We start from the raw sequence: 25,933 nt of genomic DNA, 5'->3' as shown, positions 1-25,933 counted from the left end.
TGGGGCATACCGGATTGTCGCCAAATTCTAGCTGGTCGAAGGGTAACTCATTCCGCTAACCAAACCTAAACTGGTCAACCACGTGGACGTAGGCAATCGGGTCTACTCAGTCCAGATAGGCCCAACCAACAGACCCACTGATTGCACAATGCCCAAGGATGGTATTTTCATTACCTTAATTTTCATTACCATCCATATTGATCATTGATCTCTGTTTCAGCCTCTCAAAGGACGGTATCTTCAAGCCATGCCTGACATCGTATGGCGATAGCTTGACCTACTTCTTGGGTCAATAATCACTTTCAAATTGATGGTTCCTGACCAGAGCTCGCTTGAGAAACTTCAAAACACGCGATACGGGTTGACTCACCACGTTGACTTTGCAACATGCCTTTGGCATGTCCTCTATCACGTCACCACGTGAGAGCGGACATGATGATCCATGGCCCTCCCCGCTTACCAGATGGCACACTCGCGTTTGTCAAACCCTCTGGCGGTTGAGTCGGCCTCCATCGCATCTTTGCTCCTGCAGCCTCTCTTCATTCGCACATCTTTGGTGTGGTCCCGTGTTCCCCACCCCACCTCAGCGTGTCCTGGCGTGACCTTTACATCCATAACTTGATTGTGATTATTATTAAACATGTCAAATGTCACACGAGGGCTATTATATCGAAACATTTGCAATGCTTGGATGTTATTTTTTGTATTTATTTCTGTTCCTATGACATTCCATCCAGGCTTGAATTTTTTAAAAAAGCTTAACAATTTTTTTACGTAAAAAATAGAGCTTTAGCGAAAGCATCTCTATGAATGTGGGATGTTCGGGTTGTGAAAAAGTTAAAGCCCTCTAGAGATTACGAGGAGATTGTTGTGTTTACGAGTGTGTTATGACATCTCAGGTGGAAAACAAAACGCAGACAAGAATGTTCATTCAAGTTCATTTAATAACAAAAAATTAACATGGTCAATGTTCATCAAAATGAAAGTACGTAATTAAATACCTTAACTTCTCGTTAGCGGCCATCCATTGAGTAGGTGCGCAAAATCTGTCAAAACTTGACCCCTCCCCCCCTCCCTGAACGCATGCGGACTTTTTACACCCCCCCCCCTCACTGGCGTACGTTCGCCTGACGCACCCCCCCCCCCACGAATCCTATAGAACGGCCGATATTTAATCCACGCAGAAACGATCAAGGATGAATAATATTAACGTGTTTAAGCAAACAGACAGTCCACCGCCGGACTATCTAACTTATTTGATCGAGGCTTCACCCCCCCCCCCCCATTTCCTATGCGCACATTGTCAGTAGACCCCCCCCCCCATAAAGCAAACGGTATGCATTTGGGTTAACCCCCCCTCCCCCCTCCATGCGTATGTACTAAATGGATGGCCCCTGACATAATTTCAGATCATCAACTTAAATAACGCATTTAATAGCCACATAGTACGCAACTTTCTTCACGTAAACACGAGTACGGCCTAAGCTGGAACACTTTCTCTGTGGTGGAGCACCCAGTTCCTACCTCACGGCGCTTCATAGAATTCAAAGTCAAGCAGCCGTCTGGGTGACTAATGATCCAGATTTTCTGACTGACTCTTAAGTCACTTGCTCATCGGTAGTCAGTCGCCTCCCTACCTCTCTTCTATGGCTATTACAATGGTTACTTTTTCCCGTGAACTTCGCTCATTGATTCCTCCACCAATGTTGAAGACTTGGTCTACTAGTTTGAATATTTTCTGTCATCCACATTGTGTTCAACCATCACCCTGCAGGTCACAAGACTCCTCTTTCTGTTGCTTCCCCTGCAATGCTCGACTTCCCGTTGCCTCTTTTCCCGAGCTCGTATCACCCAGCTGAATTAAATAAATGTGTTAACTGTGCAACTGTTATACATTTCTCGTGGCGTTTGTTCCTGATCATTGATATGTTGTGCCTGTGTGTTTGTGTTCAGCAATTGTATAAGAATAAAACATAAATATTTTTGAAAGTCTCTGTTTTAATGCATATACGCTCATAGTCCCCGGGGGCCTCTGCCACTTCACAACTTGCAGTTGCAAGTTCGTATCTTTGGCTGAGTGTCACTGCGCCAATTAAAAGGTTGTGAATTTGGCTCAGTACCTTTCATCGAAAAAAAAGAGTTCCACTTTGTGTGAAGTCTCAGTGATTTTTTTGTGTGGATAGTCTAGGCTCTGTCATAGGAATTGTGAATTTCCACCACTGGCTCAGAGCTGCTGGTAGGGATGAGCGCCGCCCCTTACCGGGGAGACACTGAAGCGTGCAGGCACTTTCATTAAATAATTCGTGTATACAGTTTGCTTTCAAGGAACAATGGCAAACGTGAATGCAAAGTTTCGATTTAAAGCTTTCGTGACTGCAGGGATTCAACTTCTTGATTCTTTCGGTAAAGTCACGTAGAATGGAAAAAAAAAATAAAAAAACATAATAAAATCATTCTCACGACGTTTCGGCCACAACGCAAGCAGCCGTCCTCAGGTGAAGAACAGGTCTGTCGACTCTGTCTTCTCGACAGACCTTCTCGACAGAACCAAGAAGATGAATCCCTGCAGTCACGAAATCTTTAAATCGAAATTTAAGTTTTGGCTTCTTTATAACGAATGCTGTTCGGTTGCCAGATGCAATTTGGGAAGAACACTCTAATCTAAACAATGGAGCTCGGTTCAACGCACAAAAGCAACATGGTTTACAAACTCGTGTGTTGCTGCCACCACCGGAGTTGAGCACTTCGCGTTTGTGTGAACACGCAGATAGTTTCACTTTGAACTGGGACGGACTGGGGATTAACTCCTGCATTGTGTACGGCTTGACCACAAAAATTCACCAAAAAAAATTCCGTTTTTGTCCATAAGATTGTCGTGGGACTTCGGTCCTCGAATACGAGATTGCATTTCATGCCACTGTGCTTGTGCCTGTCGCTTCATTTCCACTGGTTAATATTGACAAGCAAAAGCGTGGACCATTATGAAAACATCATCACAATATTTAACAGGTCAGTTAAAATCCATTTTGTGATCGTGACGTTACACGCCTCTGAGCGAAAAAAAACCCGACATAGTTGTGTACACATTCCTTTACGAAACACAAACTTTGCTGTAAATCATTTTTTTCTTCATACAAAATACCAAAAAGTTACCCACAATAACTGTTCTAAATAAGCTGCACACAGGAGCAATGAAACCATCAATATGAAACATTTGAAGTCATACACAAACTCAATTTATAAAACAGCCTTGACTGAATAAATAGAAAATGCACCGAGCAATAGCATGCACATTAAATCGTTGGACACCATCACTTTTGCGGGGGTTCATGAAGTTGTACAGTACAACACTGAGCACCTACGTTGATATACAGAGCGGTGTGCTAACCATTACATATGGTGTGCAGGAGAACGAGACTCAAACCTGGGTAATCTCTCTTCCTTCACAAACACTTTACAATCTATTTGCCGAGGGTGGCATTTACCCTGGACGAACGCCACAAAGCACCTGTATAATAACGTCAATCCTAGTGCAGTGTACGGACCCGTGCATTGGTTATGATTTCAAGAGAAACAGCGGCACAGCGCGGTAATTGTAATTGTCAGCCTTGGAAATCAACCAGTGAGCAACCCGGTGTAGACATTAGCGGGCTTCATGCTTGCCAGCTCGCTGCTCGTTTATAAATGCCGGAGTCTCAAGACTCGTTGTCACGAAGACCCTGTTTGGTAAGTTGTTATCGTTTTAATGAAGGAGAATGCCACAGTATTACCTCGTTATTCACGAACTTGCTAACCGCGATTTTGGCTATCTGCGATTTTGGCTATCTGCGATTTTGTCTATCTGCGATTTTGGCTATCTGCGATTTTGGCTATCTGCGATTTTGGCTATCTGCGATTTTGGCTATCTGCGATTTTGGCTAACCGCGATTTTGGCTATCTGCGATTTTGGCTATCTGCGATTTTGGTTATCCGCGAATTTGGCTATCTGCGATTTTGGCTATCTGCGATTTTGGCTATCTGCGATTTTGGCTATCTGCGATTTTGGCTATCTGCGATTTTGGCTATCTGCGATTTTGGCTATCTGCGATTTTGGCTATCTGCGATTTTGGCTATCTGCGATTTTGGCTAACCGCGATTTTGGCTATCTGCGATTTTGGCTATCTGCGATTTTGGTTATCCGCGATTTTGGCTATCTGCGATTTTGGCTATCTGCGATTTTGGCTATCTGCGATTTTGGCTATCTGCGATTTTGGCTATCTGCGATTTTGGCTATCTGCGATTTTGGCTATCTGCGATTTTGGCTATCTGCGATTTTGGCTATCCGCGATTTTGGCTATCTGCGATTTTGGCTAACCGCGATTTTGGCTATCTGCGAACCACATCTGGAACTATACGCGACTGGATCGAGAGAGAGAGAAAGTGATGATATAAAGTGATGAGATTATTTTCATGTATTTAATAGCTTATTTAAGTATTTAAGGTAATTCATTAAAAAGATAGTTTTCTGTGGATCAATATTATTACCCGCGAAATGTGCTATTAACGAGCATCTCCAGAACGTATTCCTCGTGAGAACGAGGGAATTCTGTATTGGCAGAATAAAAATACAGAAATGAATGCTTCTACGCTGCAGCGTAAAAATACAACCGACTTGATGTGCTAATTTCTACAGACATAAACTTTCAATCTCTCTCTTGTGACCTGTGCCAATTCCTTGATATCTGGTTGGCAGAAAGTAGGTGCCATGGCCACTAGACCTGCAGTAATGTAATGGTCATTTAGTCTTTTTGCAAGATTTTCAAATTCAATCCTCTAAACATTCTGATCGCTTGACATTGATTGAGCACATCGTCACAGGCAGGCGTGTTCAGTTATGTCAGGCCCTGTCAGGGATGATTTAAAGTAGATTATTTTGAATGCATATTATTAATCATTCATTTCCTTTTTTTAGAGTTAGGACTTTGTCAGTTTGAAAAAACTCATTTTTAAAGTCAGTTTATTCCATTTTTCAGTATTAAAGTTCAATGTTTTTTGTATATCCGTGGCGCTTTAGTTATTGTAATTGCCAATAAGACACTTTAGCGTTGTGATTTGATAACCAATGCCTGAATTTAACAACAAAACAGAGTGCAATGTTTTAACTCCTTTAACTATGTTGGAAGTTGCCATGGCTCCCCTACCTTGCTCAACGGTGAGCGTCAAAAACCACGCGGCGCCGAGTAAAAGCAGGCCACCGTGTACCGATGTTACCCTAACGGGCTTGAAATGAGGTACAACACTTCACAGCGCTTTCCCATTGAAATGGACATGGGAAGGCGCTTACCACCCTGTGCACAGTCCCTGAGGCAGTGGTGGAAATTCCACATTCCCATGGCTGGAGCAAGTTTTTTCAAAAGGACAACCACTGTTGACTTTCCACAAAGTGGCAACTTTCTGTCACAACCGCAACGCGTCTGACGGGATGAAATTACAAGGTTCCAGATTTCCGCTTGCAAAATAAATAAAAAATCACCTCAGCAAATTCTCACCCGGTTAAATTAAAGACATCAATTTAATTGTAATTATGCAGTTCATTATTAAATTATTAATAACATCACAACATTAAATGGAGACTGAAAACAGAGTAATATCTATGTAATGGGAATGCGTAGCTTTGTGATTACCAGAGGTGTGGACTCGAGTCATGTGACTTGGACTCGAGTCAGACTCGAGTCATGAATTTGATGACTTGCGACTCGACTTGGACTTGCATAACAATGACTTTGTCCCACCTCTGGTGATTACATTCCTCAACTAATTGGCCGTTTAGCAATGTGGAGCGGCTGGCTTTGACTGCAGCCGTCAAGTCTGAGCGCTCATAAGCGTGACAGTGCGCTGCTCGTGCGGCAGGTACATGTAGAGCCATCTCCGCATGCGGGACGAGTCCTCCGCCGGCTCCATGAGCATGGGTCCGTCGGTCTCCGTGCGGTTCTGTCGTCTTTCCTCTATCGTCTGGGTGATGTTTTTTGAAAGCAGGTATGAGGTGGCGATGCCAAAAACCTACGGAAGAAAGAAAGAGCACGCTCTGTTATTGCACGGTTGCAGCGGCTTGCACGCTGTGTTGTTGGTGGCCTGAGTACGATTTTAGGCCACGGTGAACATCATTAGCGAGTCATATCTGAACCCGTTCTTGCACCCCCCCCCCCCATCTCTCCCCTTTCACCAACCTGCACTGACCAGTTCGTGAAGTATGGTCACAAAACCCACGTCACTCTTGCAAATTAGACTATCCTGTTCATCTTCTTGGTTCTTTCGGTAAAGTCACGTAGAAGGGAAATAATTAAATAATAAAAATACAACATAATAAAATAATTCCCACAAATTATTTATTTTTATTATGTAATTATTTCCCTTCTACGTGACTTTACCGAAACAACCAAGAAGATGAATCCCTGCAGTCACGAAAGCTTTAAATCGAAAATAGACTATCCTGGTCTCCTGAATTATCACCGAGTTAAACAAAATAAATCTTGAAACCTCCGATGACCAACACCGCTTGGCAAGGCATTCATTCAGCAGTGGATTGACAAAGGGGCTGTACATTCGTGTTATTGTAATAGCATTCAACACAGCAAGCGATGTGCATAACCACGTGCACAATCACCATTTACCATTTCTACGATAGACACCAGATGGCAGCAGACACCAAAGAAATTCACCACAGCATGGGCGATGGTTGCTCATTCATGAAAATAACATTTCTGTTCACGGAACAACTCTGCAACAAGGACACACCTTTAATGGAACGCAGAATCTTTGAATTTCAAGGTGACCGGATGATAGTTCAACAGTGACTTATCGCGTGAAAATTTATATCAGAATCCAAAGACAGTGCTCTCAATGCATGTTGATTCTAAATGTGGAGGGAAAACCCGCAACCCCGGGGAGACAGACATGCAAACTCCAAATATACAGCAGCAGGCGTCAGGGTCGTGATCGAACCCACGACCTCCTGTAGACCAGGCGAGGTAGTTAACATCTCGCCACCCGTAGCGATGAAGGCTGCAATAGTGCTGACATCCAGCGTTTCAATCTTGGGTTCATTCTTGATTTGAAGCTTTCGTGACTGCAGGAATCCATACTCTTTGGTTCTTTCGGTAAAGTCACGGAGGTAGAAAATTATTAATAGATCACGACGAGAGAAAGCTTTCTCTCTCTCACCTGAAGACGGTCGCTTGTGTTGCGATCAAAACGTCGTGATGTATTCATAATCTTGGGTTTATTTTTTTTAAACACTAAATTTAATTAGCAATATAGTGAAATTGGACAAATATGCTGGGACTTGGAGCCAAAAGTAACAGGATCGAGGAGAAAAAAAATCCCAAAAACCAAATGTAAGGTGCACAGCAAAGTGTTATGCTTCAGTCATTCATTGAGCTGGCTGCAATGCGAGCGGCGGGAAAGGGCCCGGACGATATTGTACCGGACCTGGTCTTCACGCACTGTCAATCGTGGATGCTCCAGTGCAGCTGCTTTCTTCATACATCTGGTTTAACCAACTTGTCAAAACGTCGTTTCTGGTGCTCCGGCCAGTTTCTTTGAAATTGTAAAGTCAGACTGTGGCATTGGGAGATTTGGAGCAGTTACCAGGGTTTCATTAAATGCAATCACATTCGAGGGAATGGAAGGTCTGGACCACCCGACTCAACACGCTTGCCGCCGCGACCCTCACCAGGACAAGCGGTCTGAGAAACGAACGAGTTTACTCATAATAAACGTTTTTGGGTTAGATCGCGATATTTATAAATGTGTCGAAACCCTCCACCACCCGACACGGCCAATCAGCAAAAAAAAGTGTCACGTTGACAAAAGACAAATAGTTCACTACTTTAGCCCACCGGTGTGTTGAAGCGTGAAAGCACTACATTTACAATTTCTGGTGAATGGTGAATTGCCCGATGATGCTGGATGCAATTACCAGCGAAAGAAAATACTCAAAAATTGTAAAGGGTTACGACACATTTATAGATAACGCGATCTAACCCAAAAACGTTTATTATGAATAATATTGGTCGCGAAAGCCTAACGTGTTAAACTGATAAGAGTTTACATTGTCTCAATGTGGTCACCAATGTCAAGGTAATCACCATAGAGTTTGATGTCCATCCACAGGTAAGCAATGTCACCATTCGGTGCTGCAGTACAGCGCTTGACTCGTTCACAACGTTGTCTGAATTCACATCACAGCCCAGGGTTTCCGCTTTAACCTATCGATCACCCTTCCGAAACGATAAATTAGTAGACACACGACCGAGGTTGCATATCGGAAGTTGGCGGACTTCTGAGTCAAACCCCTGGCATCAGAAGTGTTGACCCAGTGAGGTCTCGAACGCTAATGTGATGGCGTTCTGAGTCAGACGGTCTACTACCTCTCTGTGCTGCTTTAATTTAATTAACAGCTCTGGCCAAGTGTGTGTTTTCTTTCACACACCCCAGTCTGGTTCATTCAAACACTTCCTGAAATAGCAGCATTAAAATTTTGCATTCGTGCCCCAAGAGACCACCCATTTGGGCTGGTCGTAAAAATGGACTAATTCCTCTAAGCCCCATCTCAGTGGTGAAATAGATTTCCCAGGCGGCTGTCGATCTCCATAAATAGCATCGGCTCACGCAGGAGGCACACATGGCGATGTCTGGCATTGGTGGAAGCGCTCATTTACACTGCTGTGTGGACACGGCTGGTGGATGTATGGGGGGGGGTGTTAAGAAACATGGCCAATGTTTCAACTGTCGCGTCGAATCGAACCAGCGACCTTTGGATCGCAAGTCGAGTACCTTAACTATTACACTAAGCTAAAAACTAAACTTTTAAATTTGACCAGGTAAGGCCTACCGAGCTGTATAAACTATTTTTCAGAAGCGTCCTGGCGGCCACAAATGATGGCTCAACGAAGTGGCTTATCGCGTGGAAATGTATAGCAGCCAAATACTCCAAACGCATTATTAGAAATGTGTAGGACCCAGAGAAAAATCCAAGCGACCACGGGGAAATTGTGTAAACTCCAATTATACAGGCGTCAGGGTTGGGATCGAACCCACGACCTCCTGTATACCGGGCAAGGGAGTTAACATCGAGGTAGTTAACATCTAAGAAATAGATTATTAATTCAAATGCGTAAAATATTAGTTTGAGCGTAAGGTTCCACTCTTACAGACATTACAGATTATTGGAAAATGCGGTCTCGTCAAAAAATAGTGACCACTGGGATATTATGGCTCAATTATATCCATAAGTTGACCTTCACACCTTTTAAGATGGAAAGCAAGCGAATGTACGGACCGTTCAAATGTTACACACTGCCACCAAGCTCTTCGTGACCCCGAGTGTCAACAATTGAATGTTATTTATCGTTCACAATCACATTTGGTGGCACACATCTGAAAGCCAGCGCTTTGGAGGAAGAGGCTGGCGGATCCCGAGGATTTGTGCAACTCACTTTGAACAATCTAAAAATAGCACCACAGACGATGTTTATTCACCTTGCTTCATGAGGCAAGTAATTGCGGTCTTTTATGGTTGGTTCCTTTAAAAATCCAATATCGCAACCTCTGACCTTGGTCAAGTGGTTTTGTACATACTCCCTTGAGATGAGGCACACTCAGACCCACGCCCTGTCACTCCATTGTGTAGAGGCAAGGCCAGAGGGATTTGATAATTCGTGTGTGAGTAATAACCTTTCCAGTCGTACTGGCACTGCTCTTAAAAAGGGGATCCACCACATCACCTACTGCATGATCGTGTGCGTGGAATGGTATTGACTCTCACCAACTTCAAATAAAACGCATAGGAAGCCACAAGGGGGCTGGTTTGGCGGCTTATGGAGCTGAGTCTGCGCTGCTGAGATTCGTGGCCAAGAATACCAGGATTACTACTCTTTGGTTATTTCAGTGAAGTCACGTAGTTAGAAATAAAATAATATAAAAAATCACGACGTTTCGATCGCTTGTGTTGCGATCGAAACGTCGTGATTTGTTTGATTTTATACCTACGTGACTTTACCGAAAGAACCAAAGAGTATAGATTCCTGCAGTCACGAAAGCTTAAAATCAATACCAGGATTTCCACCAATATTTTTTTCCAAATGAGCATTGAAGCATTGGCGCTCATCTCCTGTTTACATCTTTGAGCCAGTGGTGGAAATTACACATTCCTATAGCAGGGTGAGTGGATCCATAAGATAGCTATTGTTGACTTCCCCACAGAGTGGTACACATTTAATAGATTCTGAAGAGATGATGGGCTGAGTCATCCCCCCCCAACCAGGATTTGAACTCGCAACATTTGATTGCGAGCCGCTCGCTCTACTACAAATTAAGTTACTACGCAGTGAGATTGATGGTCTCGGTCAGGTAAGTCTGCCATCTTGGTCTGGAAGATGGCAGCAGCCTTCACGCGGCCCACTCTGTTAAGTGAGAAATCAGCAATCAGCAACGAACGCCATCAACGCGGCGACCGAACATCAATCTCCCGGTCTCTTGAGCAACAACACAAATCAGGTTCAGAATTTCGATGACCGTAATATAAAAAATAGTAATTTGATTACATACTCATACCAGTCAAGCCAAGTTCTGCAGAAGTACGGGCACTGTTTATCATTTGTGGAAAGTTCGGTTATCACTCGCCACTGATGTTAACTGGGAATACAATTTCCGGTCGCCAGGTTCGGAGAGCAGTGCGCTAGCCACCACGAAATCGCTCCCCTCTTATACAATTCATCCCATTTTCTATTATCATGCTTCCCAATTAACTTTTACTCAATTAAATTCACAATTTTGCTCCCACACCGGTGACGCCTTCGTTGAGAGAGAAAACACAGGAGGCTCGCGTATGGAGGGAGACATCCTTGCATCATTTAAAGTAACTCTTGCAGGAAATGAGCAAAGGAAATGGAGCTGTTCTGAACATTTCGGCAAGCTGACATTTATTGTCATTTTGATGAACGGACGGGGCAAGGGGGTGACTGCCCCTCGTCGGTGGCAATTCTCTGGGCCACTGTGATATTGCTCGGAGGGCCGCTGACCGTGAAAGGCATATTTCTATCCCAGGGAGGAGTTCAGGTTTCCTGCAAACTGCCGTGGGACCCGTGTCAAGAGTGGGGATGGGCAGTGCGACTGGCAAGTGTGGCTTTCTGAAAAAAGGAATATGTTGAAATAAACATGTGCCTAGAATATTGCGAGAAATGACCTTTGAGGCTTGACATTTCAACTTGAAAAAGCAATCCCGAGAGAGAGAGAGAGATGTTGTGGTCTTTGATGAATATAACACAAATCGTCTTATGATTGTTTTCCCGATCATTACCATCGCCATCATAGTTCATTTTTATTTCATGAAACACCTTCACTACAAAGTGAGTTGTATATATATATATATTTTTAAAAGATGTGATGAATTACAACGACCTATATTGCAGCAGACCTAGGGGAACCATATGTAAGAACTGACCAGTCTTAGTTTTTTAAAAATAATGTATGACAATATGAAGACAAAGATCCCCATCCAGCCACGTGGTTCATTTATCCAGGAAAGCCCAAGGGTCAGGTCTATATGGTCCTGCATTGGGATGTTTGGTTCATTCATTTGAATGAGTGTGGTGAAATGTGTTGCTGTTCAGCAACACTCTGCTCACCTATGAAGGTGAGCAGAGTGTTTGGTGAGTGTCAGGTGAGTATCACATCACCTCGTCTGTATGATGGGCTTATTAGGAAATACGCGTTCCAGATTTTCACAATTGAAATTTTGGATTGATCGGAAAATACGGCGCGATGAAAGCGACGGGTAACATCCACGACACGTGACATCAGGTGATACCGTGTCTGCCAGCATGAAGACACGTTAGTTTATTACATGACGAAAATGAGCAAATAAATCTGAACAATGGGTAATAGGGGCCAAAATCGTCCTTAAAAACCCAAAATACAATATTTTTCTAAATCTGAAACTCATCCGTAATGTACACACTTTATATATGTTTGTCGGACTACACGTTGCCACACAGGCACAATCGGTGGACGGTAATATCTTGCCGAATGGGTCCGGCTTTGCAAAATGTGGCACTGCACGCCAAAGTGGGATAATGGAGCCACAGTTGGTGCACGAAGGGCCCTGAGAGCTTTGCCTGCAGCAGAGGCAGCCGTGGTGCCTGGCCCGGTTGCCACCGCAAACGGCCCTGGACCCCAGCCCAGCAGTAAATTGCGGCCCCCCCAACTATGGCAGGAGATTACTCAGAGCCGTACATCACATCGACGGCCAATGCGATTGTTGAATTAGTAGCCGGGACGCATACAACCAGATAAATCTGAGGCGGGCGGCATGAGCGCCAGAAAAAAGACGAGCAAAGCGGTCTGCCGGCCGAATTAGAAATGCGCCGCAGTGATTGAAGTGTGTGTGTGTAAGTGTGTTAGTGTAAGCAAACACATAAACACACACGTGTCGGGAGCGGTGGTGCAGCGGTTAGCGCTCTGCGCTACGAACCCAGCGGCTCAAGTTCGATTTCCACGCACGGCCAACACCAGTGACGATTATCTGAACCGGCCCTGGGTCTAATCCCCTAGGTCGACTCAGCCTCAAATGGGTACCTTGTGCGGTGTGTAAACATTGCTACTGGAGAAACAAAGGCAGCCGGGCGTGGTGCTAGCCACCCACCCCCTCGTGTGCCGTGCCGGCCTTCATAGGTCCTCGCTAACAGCACTTGCCCCAATAGTCTGTTCAGGCTATACCGGAAATCTTTGTCTCTGTGTGCTTGCAGTGCGTGAGTGTAATGGTTAGTGCACTGCGCTATAAGTCCGGCGACCCGAGTTCGATTCCCATACATAGCCAGCATCAGTGATGAATATCTGAATCGATCCAGGGTCTTACATAGATTTATTCAGCTTGAAATGAATACCCAGTGGGGTAATTGTTGGTACTGGGGAGACAAAGACGGCCGGGTGTAATTCCGGTCACACCGCCCCCTCGTTTCACCATGCTGCCCTTTATAGGTGCTCCCTAACAGCCCTTGCCCCAACAGTCTGTTAAAGGCTATAAGGGCATCTTTGCTTTTGTGTGGAGCAGTATTCCTGTGAACCCAGTGACTTGGTGTTTTCAACTGCCAGCCACGATGCACAGCTGTGACGTCATCCTCCTCCTAGGTAGGGTGCCATGAATGAGTGCCTGGTGCAGTGTGTGAACATCTCCGCTGGGGAGACAAAGGTGGCCCAGGTCACTGTGCCGCCCTTAAGCAGTGCTTGCCTAAAGCACTTGTCCCTACATTCTGTCAGGATGACAGAGGGTCTGTGGGCACTTGTCGTAATGCTGCTGCGGTGGTTGTTCATTTCTGTGTCTGTCATTGAAGGGCTGTCTGGCACGGTGGTCGGAACACGTTTCTAGAATCCCACTACACTCACGCTGGTGTACGTCGGCTTCTATAAATTCAGTCCTCATTTTGAGACATTTCAGAATTTTCAATATCTACATAATGTCACCTTACATGAGAAAGAGAACTTTAACGTCTCCCCAAAACTATCGTGAAGCAGCAGGAATGGCACAGCGGAACCCATGCGATGTGAATCTGTGGCATTGTGCTAATCACGAGGCAATGCAGTCACCAAGACAAAAAACTTCCCTTATCGCCTTAACAGACTGTCGGGGCAAGTGCTGTTAGCGAGCACTTAGGGTGGCCAGCATCACGCCCCGGCCGTATTTGTCTCCCTCGTGGCGATGTTCTTACACACCGCGCACCAATTACTCATTTTGAGACTGAGTCGACCGATGGGAGGCCCAGGACTGGTGCACACAATCGTCAACGATGTTTTGCCGTGAGCGGGAATCGCAGACGGGTGGCAGGGTTCGTAGCACGACGCAATGCAACCACCTCAACACGCGCGAGCGTGCCACGTGTATATATAGAGAGAGAGAGTCCAGTGTGTGGTTCAGGCCTCATAAATTACAAATGGGTCAATGAAACGGCTCTTGGTTAATTCATGCCCCTACGTCGCACAGGGCCCTCGCCGTGGCCGCAGTGTCAGCCGATAGAACAAAATCAGCCGAGGCCGTGCGTGGTGGTGGGGAGCGGTGGCGCACAGTGGTTATAGCGCACCGCACCCACAGACCCATCCGCTGGAGTGTAATTCTCCCCAGCCACGGCGAACGTCAGTGGCAAGGGGATACATGACGTAGTTCTAAGCCTCCCTTAGTGCGACTCAAGTCTTTGAATGAATAGCTGAAGCAAGGTACATCGGCACTGGGGGAGACAAAGGCGGCCGGACGTGGTGCTCGTCACACCACCCTCTCATGCTCCACGCTGGCATTCATTGGTGCCAGCTAACAGCACACGAGCCACGCGCCTGTAAAGTCTACATGGGGAATCTATGTCATAGTGTATGGAGTATGGCTGGTGCAGTGCTTTGCACACTGCACATCGATCCCCTTGAGTTCAATTCCTCGTCGTTTACAATATCTTCTGAACTCGTCCCGGGTCTTCCTTAGGTTGACTCAACCTTCAATAAGTACTCTGGTGTGATGTGTAAATATTGGCACTGGGGAAGCCAAAGGGTGGGCTTGGGCATCGTGCTGCCTTTTACCACTGCACAACAACACTTGGCCCGATGAGAGTTAAAACGATAAACATTTTTGTAAATGTTATCAGGTAAGGCCCACTGAGCTATGTAGCTCTTTTTCAGAAGCGACGTGGCCACAAATGATAGCTCAACGAAGTGACTTATCATGTGGAAATTTAAAGCAGCCAACCACTCTAAACGCGTGTTTCTTAATGTGGAGGGGAAAACCGGAGGACCCGGAGAAAAATCCACGCGACCACGGGGAGCAAGTGCAAACTCCCAATATACAGGCGTCAGGGTCGGGATCGAACCCACGACCTCCTGTATATCAGGCGAGGTAGTTAACATCTTGCCACGGTGGCGAGATGTTGTACGTCTGAATGTGTGACCACCGTGCTGATCCTTGTTTACCTGTGACTGATTAAATGGCAAGGTGGCAAAAAAGACTTTGATCGAGAATGGCACCACTCCCCCCTTTCCCCCGTCCTATTGCGCTCCCACACAACGCATTGGGACTCCTACCTCGAGTCCACTGCCGTGGTGTAGTTCTCATATCGGGCATGCAAATCAGCGTGTCAGGGCCATCGCCTATGCATTTGCAATAACCTTTTAATTGCTGCAGCAAAGACTTACGGCGGTTCCTCTACACGAGCATTGACTTAAGAACGGGCGGAGCTGGCAACGGCGCAATTTCAAGCTCCATTGATTTCTTTTAACTTCCTGAAACTTTGTGAATTACTGAGCAAGACTTCTATTAAACGATGCACAGTAGACCGCTGCACACGGAAACAATGCAGAATGGGAGCTGTACGTGCATGAGTATTGTATTGAGCCTGTGACCGCTCTCGGAAGCTGGGCCTGGAGCTGAGCCTGGAGAACGCTTCAGGCGAGCATCATACGCAGCATGTGTCGTAGGCTGCTGCGGAGCTATTGCTGTCAGCAGATGGTCAGAAGTTCCAGATATATTGTTGTACTGTATTATACTCAACCTCTATGCGGCCCGCCTGCACCAACCCGCACGGAGAAATGCACTTCCAATAATCCTCCACGACCCATGTGGCGTGGATGGGCCGGCATCTAGCAGTGGTTTGAACAAGAGGCTGCATGCGAGAAAACGTGCACTCCCGTGTGTATTGTCGTGTGATTACTTACTTACTGACTCCCCTTCACTCGCTGTTGAGCATAAGGCCGCAACAAGCCCACGCCATGGCTGACGGTCTCTAGCAGCTTTCTCTGCCCCCCCCATGGTCTTTAGTTGTTTAGTGATTGGAGAGGGTCATTTGGCAACGGCGCTGACCTCTGAAGCCACGAGCTGGGAGGAGACAGGAACCCAGTGGAGGTGCCAGGTCCATTGGAAGGCCCAAAACATAAATTTTTCACGGGTGCTTCACGTTCCTGTAATTCTCATATGCCGGACAAGCTACTCTATAACTCTGTTGTATCATCGTCCTGTGCAAGAATTAGGTTAATAGACAAGTTACGATTTACATTATTTGAGTAGTGTTATTCGACTGAAGAGTTTTTTTTTTATATATATAAAGTTTATTTGAAACTTGGTGTACCCCTAGTTTTGCAAGTGAATCAGGCGGCCCTTTGAGCTTCCTGGGGGACCTCTGCTTATGTCGAGTGTCACAGCTGGGAATGCGTTAAAATTCCACGTCTAAGTTTGTGAACCACGTGATGATAATAATAATGGGCGCTATGGTGACGAGATGTTAACTACCTCGCCTTGTATACATTAAGTCTTTGGTTTGATCACGACACTGATGCCTGTATATTGGAATTTGCATGTTCTCTTCGTGGTCACGTGAGATTTTTCTCCGGGTCCTCCGGTTTTCCCCTGCACATTTCAAAACGTGCGTTTAGAGTATTTGGCTGCTATAGATTTCCACGTGGGGTCAGACTGCTTCTGAAAACGAAGCTAATAGCTCAGTCGGCTTTACCTGGTAAAATATATTTTTTATGAGTGATTTGCTTACCTTCCTATACTTTGCACTCCTATCGTGTTTTTAAATTAGTTTATTGCTATAATGTTCTGACCCGCCCCGACTGGACATCTGTGAAAAAGAGCTTCACAGCTCATCGGATTCCTCCTGCAGTATAAATAAATAAATATTCTGAAATCTGAACTCTGCTCAGCTGTCCTAAGCCGGGTTATGTTACACACAGCAAGTCCATACCAGATATACAACGTCTATATTTACATGTATCGTGTTTTACACGTTAGATTTCAAGTTACGTGCAAACCAATACCTGAGACAGCAAAATCAGGACGGAGACAAAAATGGCCAGCGGCAGACGGTCTCCGATCCACAGGAAGAGGGCGTGCGTGCACCCTCGCACGTGGATCACTTCCGTGAGCTCCAGCCGCTGCGGACGGGACGCAAAGACGCACAGCGCAGCACACGCTTGCAGGGGACAACGCACCACTTCAGTCAGGCCCGGAAAGCGTACATCGAAGCCACGTAATAACAAAAAAGCAAAGTATTTCATTACGTTATTCGGTGACGCTGCGTTGGCGGTGGGGGTGCATCAGCATGATTTCACGGAAACACTCAACCGACTCGTCAACCACACTGTGTGGCCTTAGAAAAGGAAAAAAAATGTATAGATAATAGGCGACCCTTTGGGAAATGGTCCTCTATTTTTACGTGCTATGAAGAAAGGGCAATTGCGCAAAACGTTGCCTGTCATAAACGGAGGGTCGCCCAGACGGTAATGCCACACCGGCAAGGAATACTTTGCTCTCGTTTTCGATGGCATAAAATAATTGAGTTTTATATGTTTTCGCGACCAATATTATCCATAATAACGTTTGTTTCTTGGGTTAGATCGTGTAAATATAAACGTGTTGTGAAACCCACCATCACCCGACGCAGCCAATTAGTAAGGTTTGTCACGTAAACAAAACGTGCCCATTAGTTGCTACTTGAGCAAACTGGTGCATTGAAGGGTAAACGGACAACATTCACAATTCGAGGATAATGTTTCGCTAGCAATTACAATCAGCTTCATCCGGCGATAGCCAGAATTGAGAAGAAATCCTCCTGTGTCGGTCCCATTGAGATGGAACAGGATTTATATGGGAAAGTAATGCACATATTAACCAATAAATCTGCCAATTCCATGGGTAGGTTTCACTTTTCTTTAATGCATTTTGCCCGTGAAAAAAATAAGTGGGGCATTACTTTCTGAGCGTTCCTCGTATATAGATAGTTATTCTTATAAGGCAGTATTATTGACCAACGTGTTGAAATTCAACGTCGTGATCAGTCAGGAACCAAGTTGTTATTAAGACGATGCTTTAGTAATCATAATAATACGTGGGCTCACAGATCTGAATGATTGTGTTTTAGTAAAAAAATATAAGATTTTGAATGTGTCTCCAATAACACGTGAGTTGATGTATTCGTAATTAGGAACATTGTATTTTCCATTAGATAATGTATTAGTATTCCTGAGAATAATCATTTTGATTTGTACGTGTCATGTATTTAAACGAGGAGCATCTCTGTATGATGTACAGGGACAAATAGTTACATCAAATAATACGTAGGAAACATCGAATAACATAGACTAGCCACGATGACCAAAACATGAAAATAAGGTTAATTATAGATATTTTAAGATCGATACTAACTTACCAAACAATTGCTAATGTATCTGTGGGTATTCAGTGGCAGGGCTAAGCCCTACGCTACTTGCTACACTTTCCCTCAGAGCCAACATCGACCCTCGGATGAGTTAAGGAAAACTAGTCAAGCAAAACCCAAAATCATTACAAGAATTTTTAGTGTGAGAAATGGCACCGTAGATTATTAAGAGCACGAGAGGTGGAAGGGTGGCTTAGGCTTGGGCACCTTACGAAAAAACTATCAATCACTGACTAAAAGTGTTGCACTTTATTAAGCCGGACATTGGGTGAAACTATACACCTCTGAATAGAAAACAGTCTAAAGTAACATTCAACTGACCTAGAGGCCAGCATTTAAAATTCTATATTTCCATGGTAGGGGCAATCTCTTCGCAGGACAATCACTGCTGACTTCACACAAAAAACAGTGTTCATTTGTATCAGCCCCCAAAGGCATTATGGGATGAGTGGATCTTCGACTAGCAGCCACTGCAATGCAACTTTTAGGAAACGTGTACGCAAACAAAAAAAATGCAAGCAAAAGCTAAAATAATTGTTAGACGAACCTCTTTATGAAGGATGCCGTAACCACAGTGTGAGTTCAGAAGTGCCCCAGGGTTCTGTAATGCAGACACAACGCAGCACGAGAATGGGTTAGATTCTATTAAGCAACACTCAAACTTTACAGTCTGAACAATCCGACACGCATGGGCGGAGCAAGGCGTTCCTACATTACGAATCTGCATACAACAACTGAGCCACATTACGAATCTGCATACAACGAACAAGTCAGAGGCGACATTATATGCCAGCACACAAAAAATGCCTCAACGGTTCGTCCTGTGTAGAAACTCGACTGTGCTTTTTACTTCATTCAGCGGTGTTAGCGAATGGGTCCTAAACAGAACATTCACTGCAAGCCACAGTGCTGGATCCCAGCAGCCTCACTCCACAAATACAAATAAAGGTGATAGATGGAAGCAAGTCTGAACTGCGGCCGACGTCAAAAATAAACATCTCACACAGAGACCCCTAACCGTCGAACCTCCCGGTTTCATCCTTCCACGCCGCCAATGGTCGACCAACAAACGAATCAGGACCGGGGGGACCATGTGGCCGATGCGGCCAACCGATGCCACAAATTGCGCCGTCAAAAAGATTTGGCGGCCTTGCGAGTGGTGCGGCCACAAATCCCAAAACCGTCGACCGGCATCGTAAACACTCCGTCGCTGCCGCTGCTGCTGACTTCACTCCTTTAAAGGAGGAGTGGATGCTGAGCCACTCTGCGCCTGAACGGGGCGATTGAGTGGATACCAAATCTAAAATGACATATTTAATCTGCTGCTATTAATCCATACGAAAGAAGAAGTGCGATTGTGGCCCTGCAACCAACGCAATGGGCCGTATAGTGAACCATTGTAGTCTCCGCTCCTTCAATGAAGGAGGAATAACCAGCAAAAGGGCACAAATTCTCTCCTGAAGCCCTCTCGTGGCGATCAAACCTCAACATCGGCGTTCAGCTCCTGAACATATATATTTCCATATGCAAGAATAGAACACAGTCTAATTTATAAACAGCACAGGACTGCGCCTACCCAAATGACAGTCTATACAAAATGCATTTTATTTTCATCACCACCTCCGGAATAATCAAATTAATCATTACTGGAAGCAATTATATTCTTGCACTCGGTAATATTTTCGGGAGCTAAATACCAATGTCGAGGTGTGCTCGCTATGAGAGGGCTTTTGGAGAAAGTCGTTTTGCTATTCCTCCGTTGAAGGAACCTCACCCGATCGCTTTCTGGCGCTTAAAAGGGCGGAATTCATTTCGCCAAGATGGACGGTACTAGTTGTGTTCAACGTGACATGAAAACACACGTCAGAGGTGGGGCCACCGCGTCAAGGCGACCGTCTCCCACCCGTCAGAAGCAAAGATCTATGGCCACGGCAGGATGAAGGCCTCCTCAAGCCATCACGATGTCTCACGGCCTCGCGATGCAACAGCGGATTTCATCGCCTCCCTCGCCTTTCGCGGTGAACGTCCTGCCCTTTGGCTGTCGCTCCACTGCTACTCTCAACAACCGGTCGCCATCCCTTCGAGCGATGGGTCCTTGCTCAGGCCCACTTGCTTTTCTTGACGGTCAATGATACGTCTGATCCGTATGTCAAAGCAGGTAGAATTGGCTTTAAAGAAATTGCTAAAACTAATACTGTAATTACAAGTGACAGTCACGGTGTCTCTCCCGTGAAATGAGAATGCAGCAGTGCCAATCACATTTGGTGGTCATGAACTATTGGGTGGAAATTCCACATTCCTATGCAAAATTCCTATGCGAAAAGAGAAGTTCAACATACATACATACAGGAGCCAGTATCTCGATAGCAGAACCACACTGGTGACTTCCCACATGGTGGAATTCATATGATCAACTCTGCAGGGCTGATGTACTGAGTGGACTCTTGACCAGTATTTGAATTCACAACCTTCCAACTGGAGGTTGAGTGCCCAATGCTACAAGGGCGTATGAAAGAGATTATGGCCATGTATAAATAGTGCAAAAAATGTGATTAGGTATGAATGCCCGTGACACACACACCAATTTCCAGTTGTGTTGTTCGTGGCCAGCACTTGAAGCCACTGTTGCTGGGATTGCAGCGAAGATTCCTAACGAGAATGCCACCACTCGTTACGCCAGAGGCGCTTGTTCCAGCTGTCAATAATGATGAATCGTGATCTTTGTCTATGCTGATCAGCGCACACACATCCACTATAGCTGTAAACAACCTATGAGTGTGTGTGTATACTCCAACCAGGGAGAAACTAAATAATGGATAGAACTTCTTGTACTTTGCTTACTGTGTAAGAGTAAAATAAAAGCATTGTAGCTCGAAGCAAATAAAACTTTAAACATACACGTTGGTCGAAGTTTGATCTGAAAATTACTTCTTACAAATTCTAGGAATTTTATCCCAAAGTAACAAGGGCCACGACAAAAGCTCATCCCAACACAGTTGCAGTAGATTAGATTTATTATCCAGTGTTTACTTTCACATAGTCTACAGCCCGTTTGTAATAAAAATGGTAAACAGTGGTGATGCTAGGTCCTGTGCCAATCACACGTGCAAGATCAAACAAATGCATTTCATCGTCATCGTGGGGAATATTAAAATAACAATATTAACACGCGGGCAATTTGTCTTGGGCAATCTCCACCTGTCCACGTCATGACTCAAAGCGATGCTGAGTCTGATGAGTAAACGCTGTGTGTCAAAACCGGTTCAGCGTTTGTTTGCCTTCTGACAATGTAGCTGAAAGTGACGCACTTCCAGAAGGCTTGTGCAAGACATATTTTAATGTATTCTTTACGTGGAGAAATAGACTTGTGAAGGAGACGTATTGTCTGCTTATCTACGTTTTTACTCATGTAAGATCACATTCACTCTTGTGTCAGGATTCAAACTAAGATCGGCTATAATTGGTTTCTCTTTGCGGTTAACCATAAGGTCATCTATGGATACTCCAAGGTGACATTTCTTAACTCAAAAGAGGAATGACAGCCTTATCACGCTATAGTAAAGTATAGAGGGAGTAGTGGGCACATTGTTAGTGTACTACGGCTACGAACCTGGCAACCTGAGTTTGATTCCTGGCCATGGCTTACATCAGATGGCGTGTGATATCTGAACCAGCCCTTGGCAGTCCCATTCACCAGCCTGCACTGAACAGCTTGGTGCGATTTGGTCAATCAACCACCATGACTGACATGGTATGTGGGGAGACCTTCATCCTGCAGTGGACTGACAAACGGACAATTGTGTGGTGTCATTTGTTTCTGAATGTTATCGTTCCCAGCCCCTCTATGATTCCAAGTGCCACTCACTGAGCCTCTAATCAGCCCCCTGTCAAACTACCAGGCCAAGCCAACCACCCGTACCACTGCGATCATCTTTTGCCCATGTACTTCTGCATTTTCAATTTGAATCTTAATTTGCTCTGTATCGATTTTTTTCCGTACGCCGCATCTCCGTCAACGCAATGAGGTTCTGGTCCTGTCAAAAGCACAAACCCCCCCCCCCCGTGTTTGTATCATCTCACCGTCTGCATCACTGCACCTTTGTGCTTTCAGTCATAATCGATGGTGGTGTGGGGGGGTGTGGGTCACGTGGCCTACCGGTAGCATGTTCACCACTTTCTGCGGAGGTTCACGGTTCAAATCCAGAGGCCGCCCATAATAACACGACCGGGAGTGTATTTACTGCAGTGATTATACTTCTCCGTGCCGTGTGGACGTTAACAAGTAGGCCATTGTGTGCTTGCGTCATTAGCCAAGTTTGAAATGACTCACTTGAAATTATAGCTACCTCTCGTTTTACGCGGGGGTTGTGTTCTTAAAAAACGGCGTGCAACTCAAAATCACGTAAATTAAACGTAATTTTCCTATCAGCAATAAATGAAATGGTTGGAGTTAGGGAGAAGACGCTATCTAACTTCATTCTTACGTAAAGATATTTCAAAAGTTACAGTTCATTTGACATATTTCCAATACTACCACACACGCATCAAAGACAGTAACAGCCTATTTCGAGAACGATTTGGAGCCATCCTTGGATGTAGCTGGACGTTTACCGGACATATTGGTGGGCAAAAGTATGCACGAGACAAAGATCACACGCGGGATGAGATCTTCAACACGGCGCGCGAGCGGGAGATGCTGATGCTGCCCGTGCTGGTCGTTGTGGTCGTGCGGCATCTCCGGCAGCATCGCTGCTGAACTTCTGCTGCCCCCCTAACGACGAGCTCGCAAGCGCGTTCCCGTACACCGCGGCCGACAGCGCCGACAGCGCGTTATTTCAACAAATGTGCACGCATCACCAAAAAATACGCGTAGGTTAATCCAACGCGCTGTTTCAAAATCGCGTTAGGTAAATCGAGCGTAAAACGCGAGGCGACTGTACACATAGCAATCATTGCCGCCTACCGTACACGACGTGGCAGAACCATCCTGAGAAAGAGCCATGATAATCTGTGAGGCTTTCCTGGGTAGCCACGCACCATAATAATAATTGACCGTAGTCAACCCACTGCTGAGTGAGGTTATTTCCAGATCACTCCCTTCAAGTGACTTCATCTTTTTTATTCGTGTAGCATCCACAAAGATTCACGGCTGATTTTGACCTGGCACGAGTTACTCCATCGTCTTGCGATGAATATGTCAGCTGTGGGTAAAGTTGTCTTGGTTGGGTTGCAGTGTGCCAGATTGTAACGTTGGAAAAGTTGGAAAATGAAATCACGGTCCGGCGTTAACGCGGCTCATCAATAATGAAAACTGTATCAGCAGCTTAATAATTTTAAGAGCAGCCCCACGGTATTGCCACTGTGGTCACCAATCTCAAACCATCGACCGCATAGCAGCGCCACTACACACTTAGAATAATTTGCCGGCAAAATTTCAGATATTCACCGTGAGGCTACTGCTGCGATGTCCACTGGCTTATGCACACAACTTTGACACGGGCATAGACACATTAATCAACTCCACGACATACGAAAGAAGATTGCAGTAAATGTGCTCAGGCTGATTTGGGCTTGGTGTGGAATGAGATGGTGTCATGGGGAAACGGAGACGCCGGTTTGGTTGGGGCTTATGGAAATGAGGGAGGAATTTGCTGGCCTCCTGGTGAGGAATGGAGTGTGAAATTTCAGACACAGCTCGAGTGTATATATGCAAGTGCTATTTAATAATCGGTACAAAAGCACCGGTGTGCATCGCCATGCATGTGACCACGGATCAGCGTGCACTTCTTACATGCACACATCAAACCTGCACGGGCACAAAGTTACAGGTTCATACAAGAACTCCCCCCCCCCCCTCCGCTTACTGGTGATACACCGCAGAGGCCAAGCAATGTTAGTGAGTACCCGTTAAGGATGGCAATGCATGTTGGGCACCACGGTGGCTAGGAGATGTTATCTCTCTCGCCTGGTATTCCGGAGGTCGTTGGTTTGATCCCGACCTTGATGGCTGCTGTATATTTGGAGTTTGCGTGTCTCTCTCCCCGTTGGTCCCGTAGATTTTTGTCCGGGTCCTCTGGGTTTTCCCTTCACATTTAGAATCGTGCGTTTACAGTATTTGGCCGCTATAAATTTGCACGTGATAAGCCACTTCGTTGAGCTATCGTGTGTGACCTTACCTGGTAAGATAAGACATATAAGTGGTCATGTAGCCAGCGCCATGCCCGGCCACCTTTGTGCTTCCAGGGTGCATGTTAACACATTGCTCTAAGTACTAATTTGAAGCTCACTTGACCTAATGGTGGCCTACAACCGGTTTAGATATTGGTCACTGATTCTATCCGTTACCGTGAATCAAATTCAGGTCGCCAGGTTAGTAGAGCAGTGTGCTTATTCACGACACGACTGCTGTCCTAAACGCAAAAACAAATCTTCATTTGAAGCTTTCGTGACTGCAGGAATCCATACTCTTTGGTTCTTTCGGTAAAGTCACCTATAAAGGTCGGCATGGCACACAGGGGTGGGCGGCAAACACCACCTCGCCAGGTACTCGTTTGAGGCTAAGTCGACCTCGGAGAGGCCCAGGCCCGCTTCAAATGTTCACGACCGTTGTTGGTTGTGAGTGGGGAATTGAGCTCGGGCCGCTGTGCTCAAACCCTCGAACAACTCCCGGTCTCCGCTCAAGCACGAACACACAGACGCACGTTGACAAAAACACACGAAACTCGCTAACTCTAAAAACTCTCGTGCAGACAACGAATGCAGAAGCAAGGGGGAGGAAGCAGTGGGGGGAAAAAAAACCAAGCACACACAAACACCACTTCTGCGAAACCGCTCTGCCCTTTCGTCTTAATTATCTCGTGCACCGAGGGCACTGGGAGGTATTTTTCATGGGCGAGAGATTTCTCGCCGTGGCCATCAGGCGACCTGGTTACAAAAAAAACCACACCAGGGGGCTCGGGCAAGGAAGAGCGCACGTGTTGAATGCACAATCCCGGAGGAATTAAATATCAGGCGCAAAGCACCGCACTCCACCCACCCCCTCCTCCCTCAAACAATGCTGCCGTTCGGGATGAAGTGCAAAGGGGCCTGTTGCTGGGTCCGCACGAAATCCGCCGTACAGAGAGGACTCGTCCGATTGCGACAGGGCCTGGGACAATTCACATCGGCGCGAGCGTTGATGTTGTTCTGCGAGATTCACTCGCAGGGCGTGAGGCGGGGTGGGTTCATCGCGCTCAATGCTCGTGGAAGATCCACGGAGGCAAACATTGCCGTGGTGTGGAGCAGAGGTCGCAAACGGGTTTTGATTCCTTACCCGTACCCGTACCTGGCCGCACCAGGGTCGCAAACGGCTACCCGTACCCATACCCGAACGGGTACGGGTAGCCGGGTATCGGGTAGGGTACGGGTATCGGGTAGGGTACGGGTATCGGGTACCCGGTTGCGACCTCTGGTGTGGAGGCAGCGAGGGTCGGTGGATCGCACGAAAATGTTGCGACAAGTTCCTCTTTTTTCTTTTGTGCGCGTCCAGGTTGCCACAGCCTAGCTCGCCAGGAGATGGCGGTACAGCAGAGTTGTGCTGAGGAATGTCATCGGTTCTAGATTTGAAGCTTTCGTGACTGCAAGGATTCATACTCTTAGGTTTTTTCGGTAAAGTCACGTAGGTAAAAAATAAAAATAATAATAGAAATTGATTTATTTTCATTTAT

General features: G+C 45.8%; 1 protein-coding gene across 3 annotated transcripts in view; it reads right to left on the bottom strand.

The window, feature by feature from the left end:
- Window positions 1–1,377: 1,377 nt before the first annotated feature.
- The window catches only part of LOC144946428 (tetraspanin-15-like), a 261,100-nt gene continuing 236,544 nt past the window's right edge, over window positions 1,378–25,933 (bottom strand). For 2 of the 3 annotated variants that reach the window (XM_078875267.1, XM_078875264.1), the window contains 3 exons: window positions 18,775–18,828; window positions 16,828–16,944; window positions 1,378–6,039 (listed from right to left, as the gene is read on the bottom strand). In XM_078875267.1, the coding sequence (XP_078731393.1) occupies window positions 5,842–6,039; window positions 16,828–16,944; window positions 18,775–18,828 (369 nt within the window). In that variant the 3' untranslated portion in view covers window positions 1,378–5,841. Of the gene's footprint in view, window positions 6,040–10,158; window positions 10,443–16,827; window positions 16,945–18,774; window positions 18,829–25,933 lie in introns of those variants that run through there. The other variant, XM_078875265.1, reaches the window with a different exon arrangement.

This window comes from Lampetra fluviatilis, chromosome 41 (genome assembly GCF_964198595.1).
Source record: "Lampetra fluviatilis chromosome 41, kcLamFluv1.1, whole genome shotgun sequence".
Taxonomy (NCBI): Eukaryota; Metazoa; Chordata; class Hyperoartia; order Petromyzontiformes; family Petromyzontidae; genus Lampetra; species Lampetra fluviatilis.
Note: the sequence above shows the minus strand (reverse complement) of the source record. Positions and strands in the feature narration are given on the sequence as shown.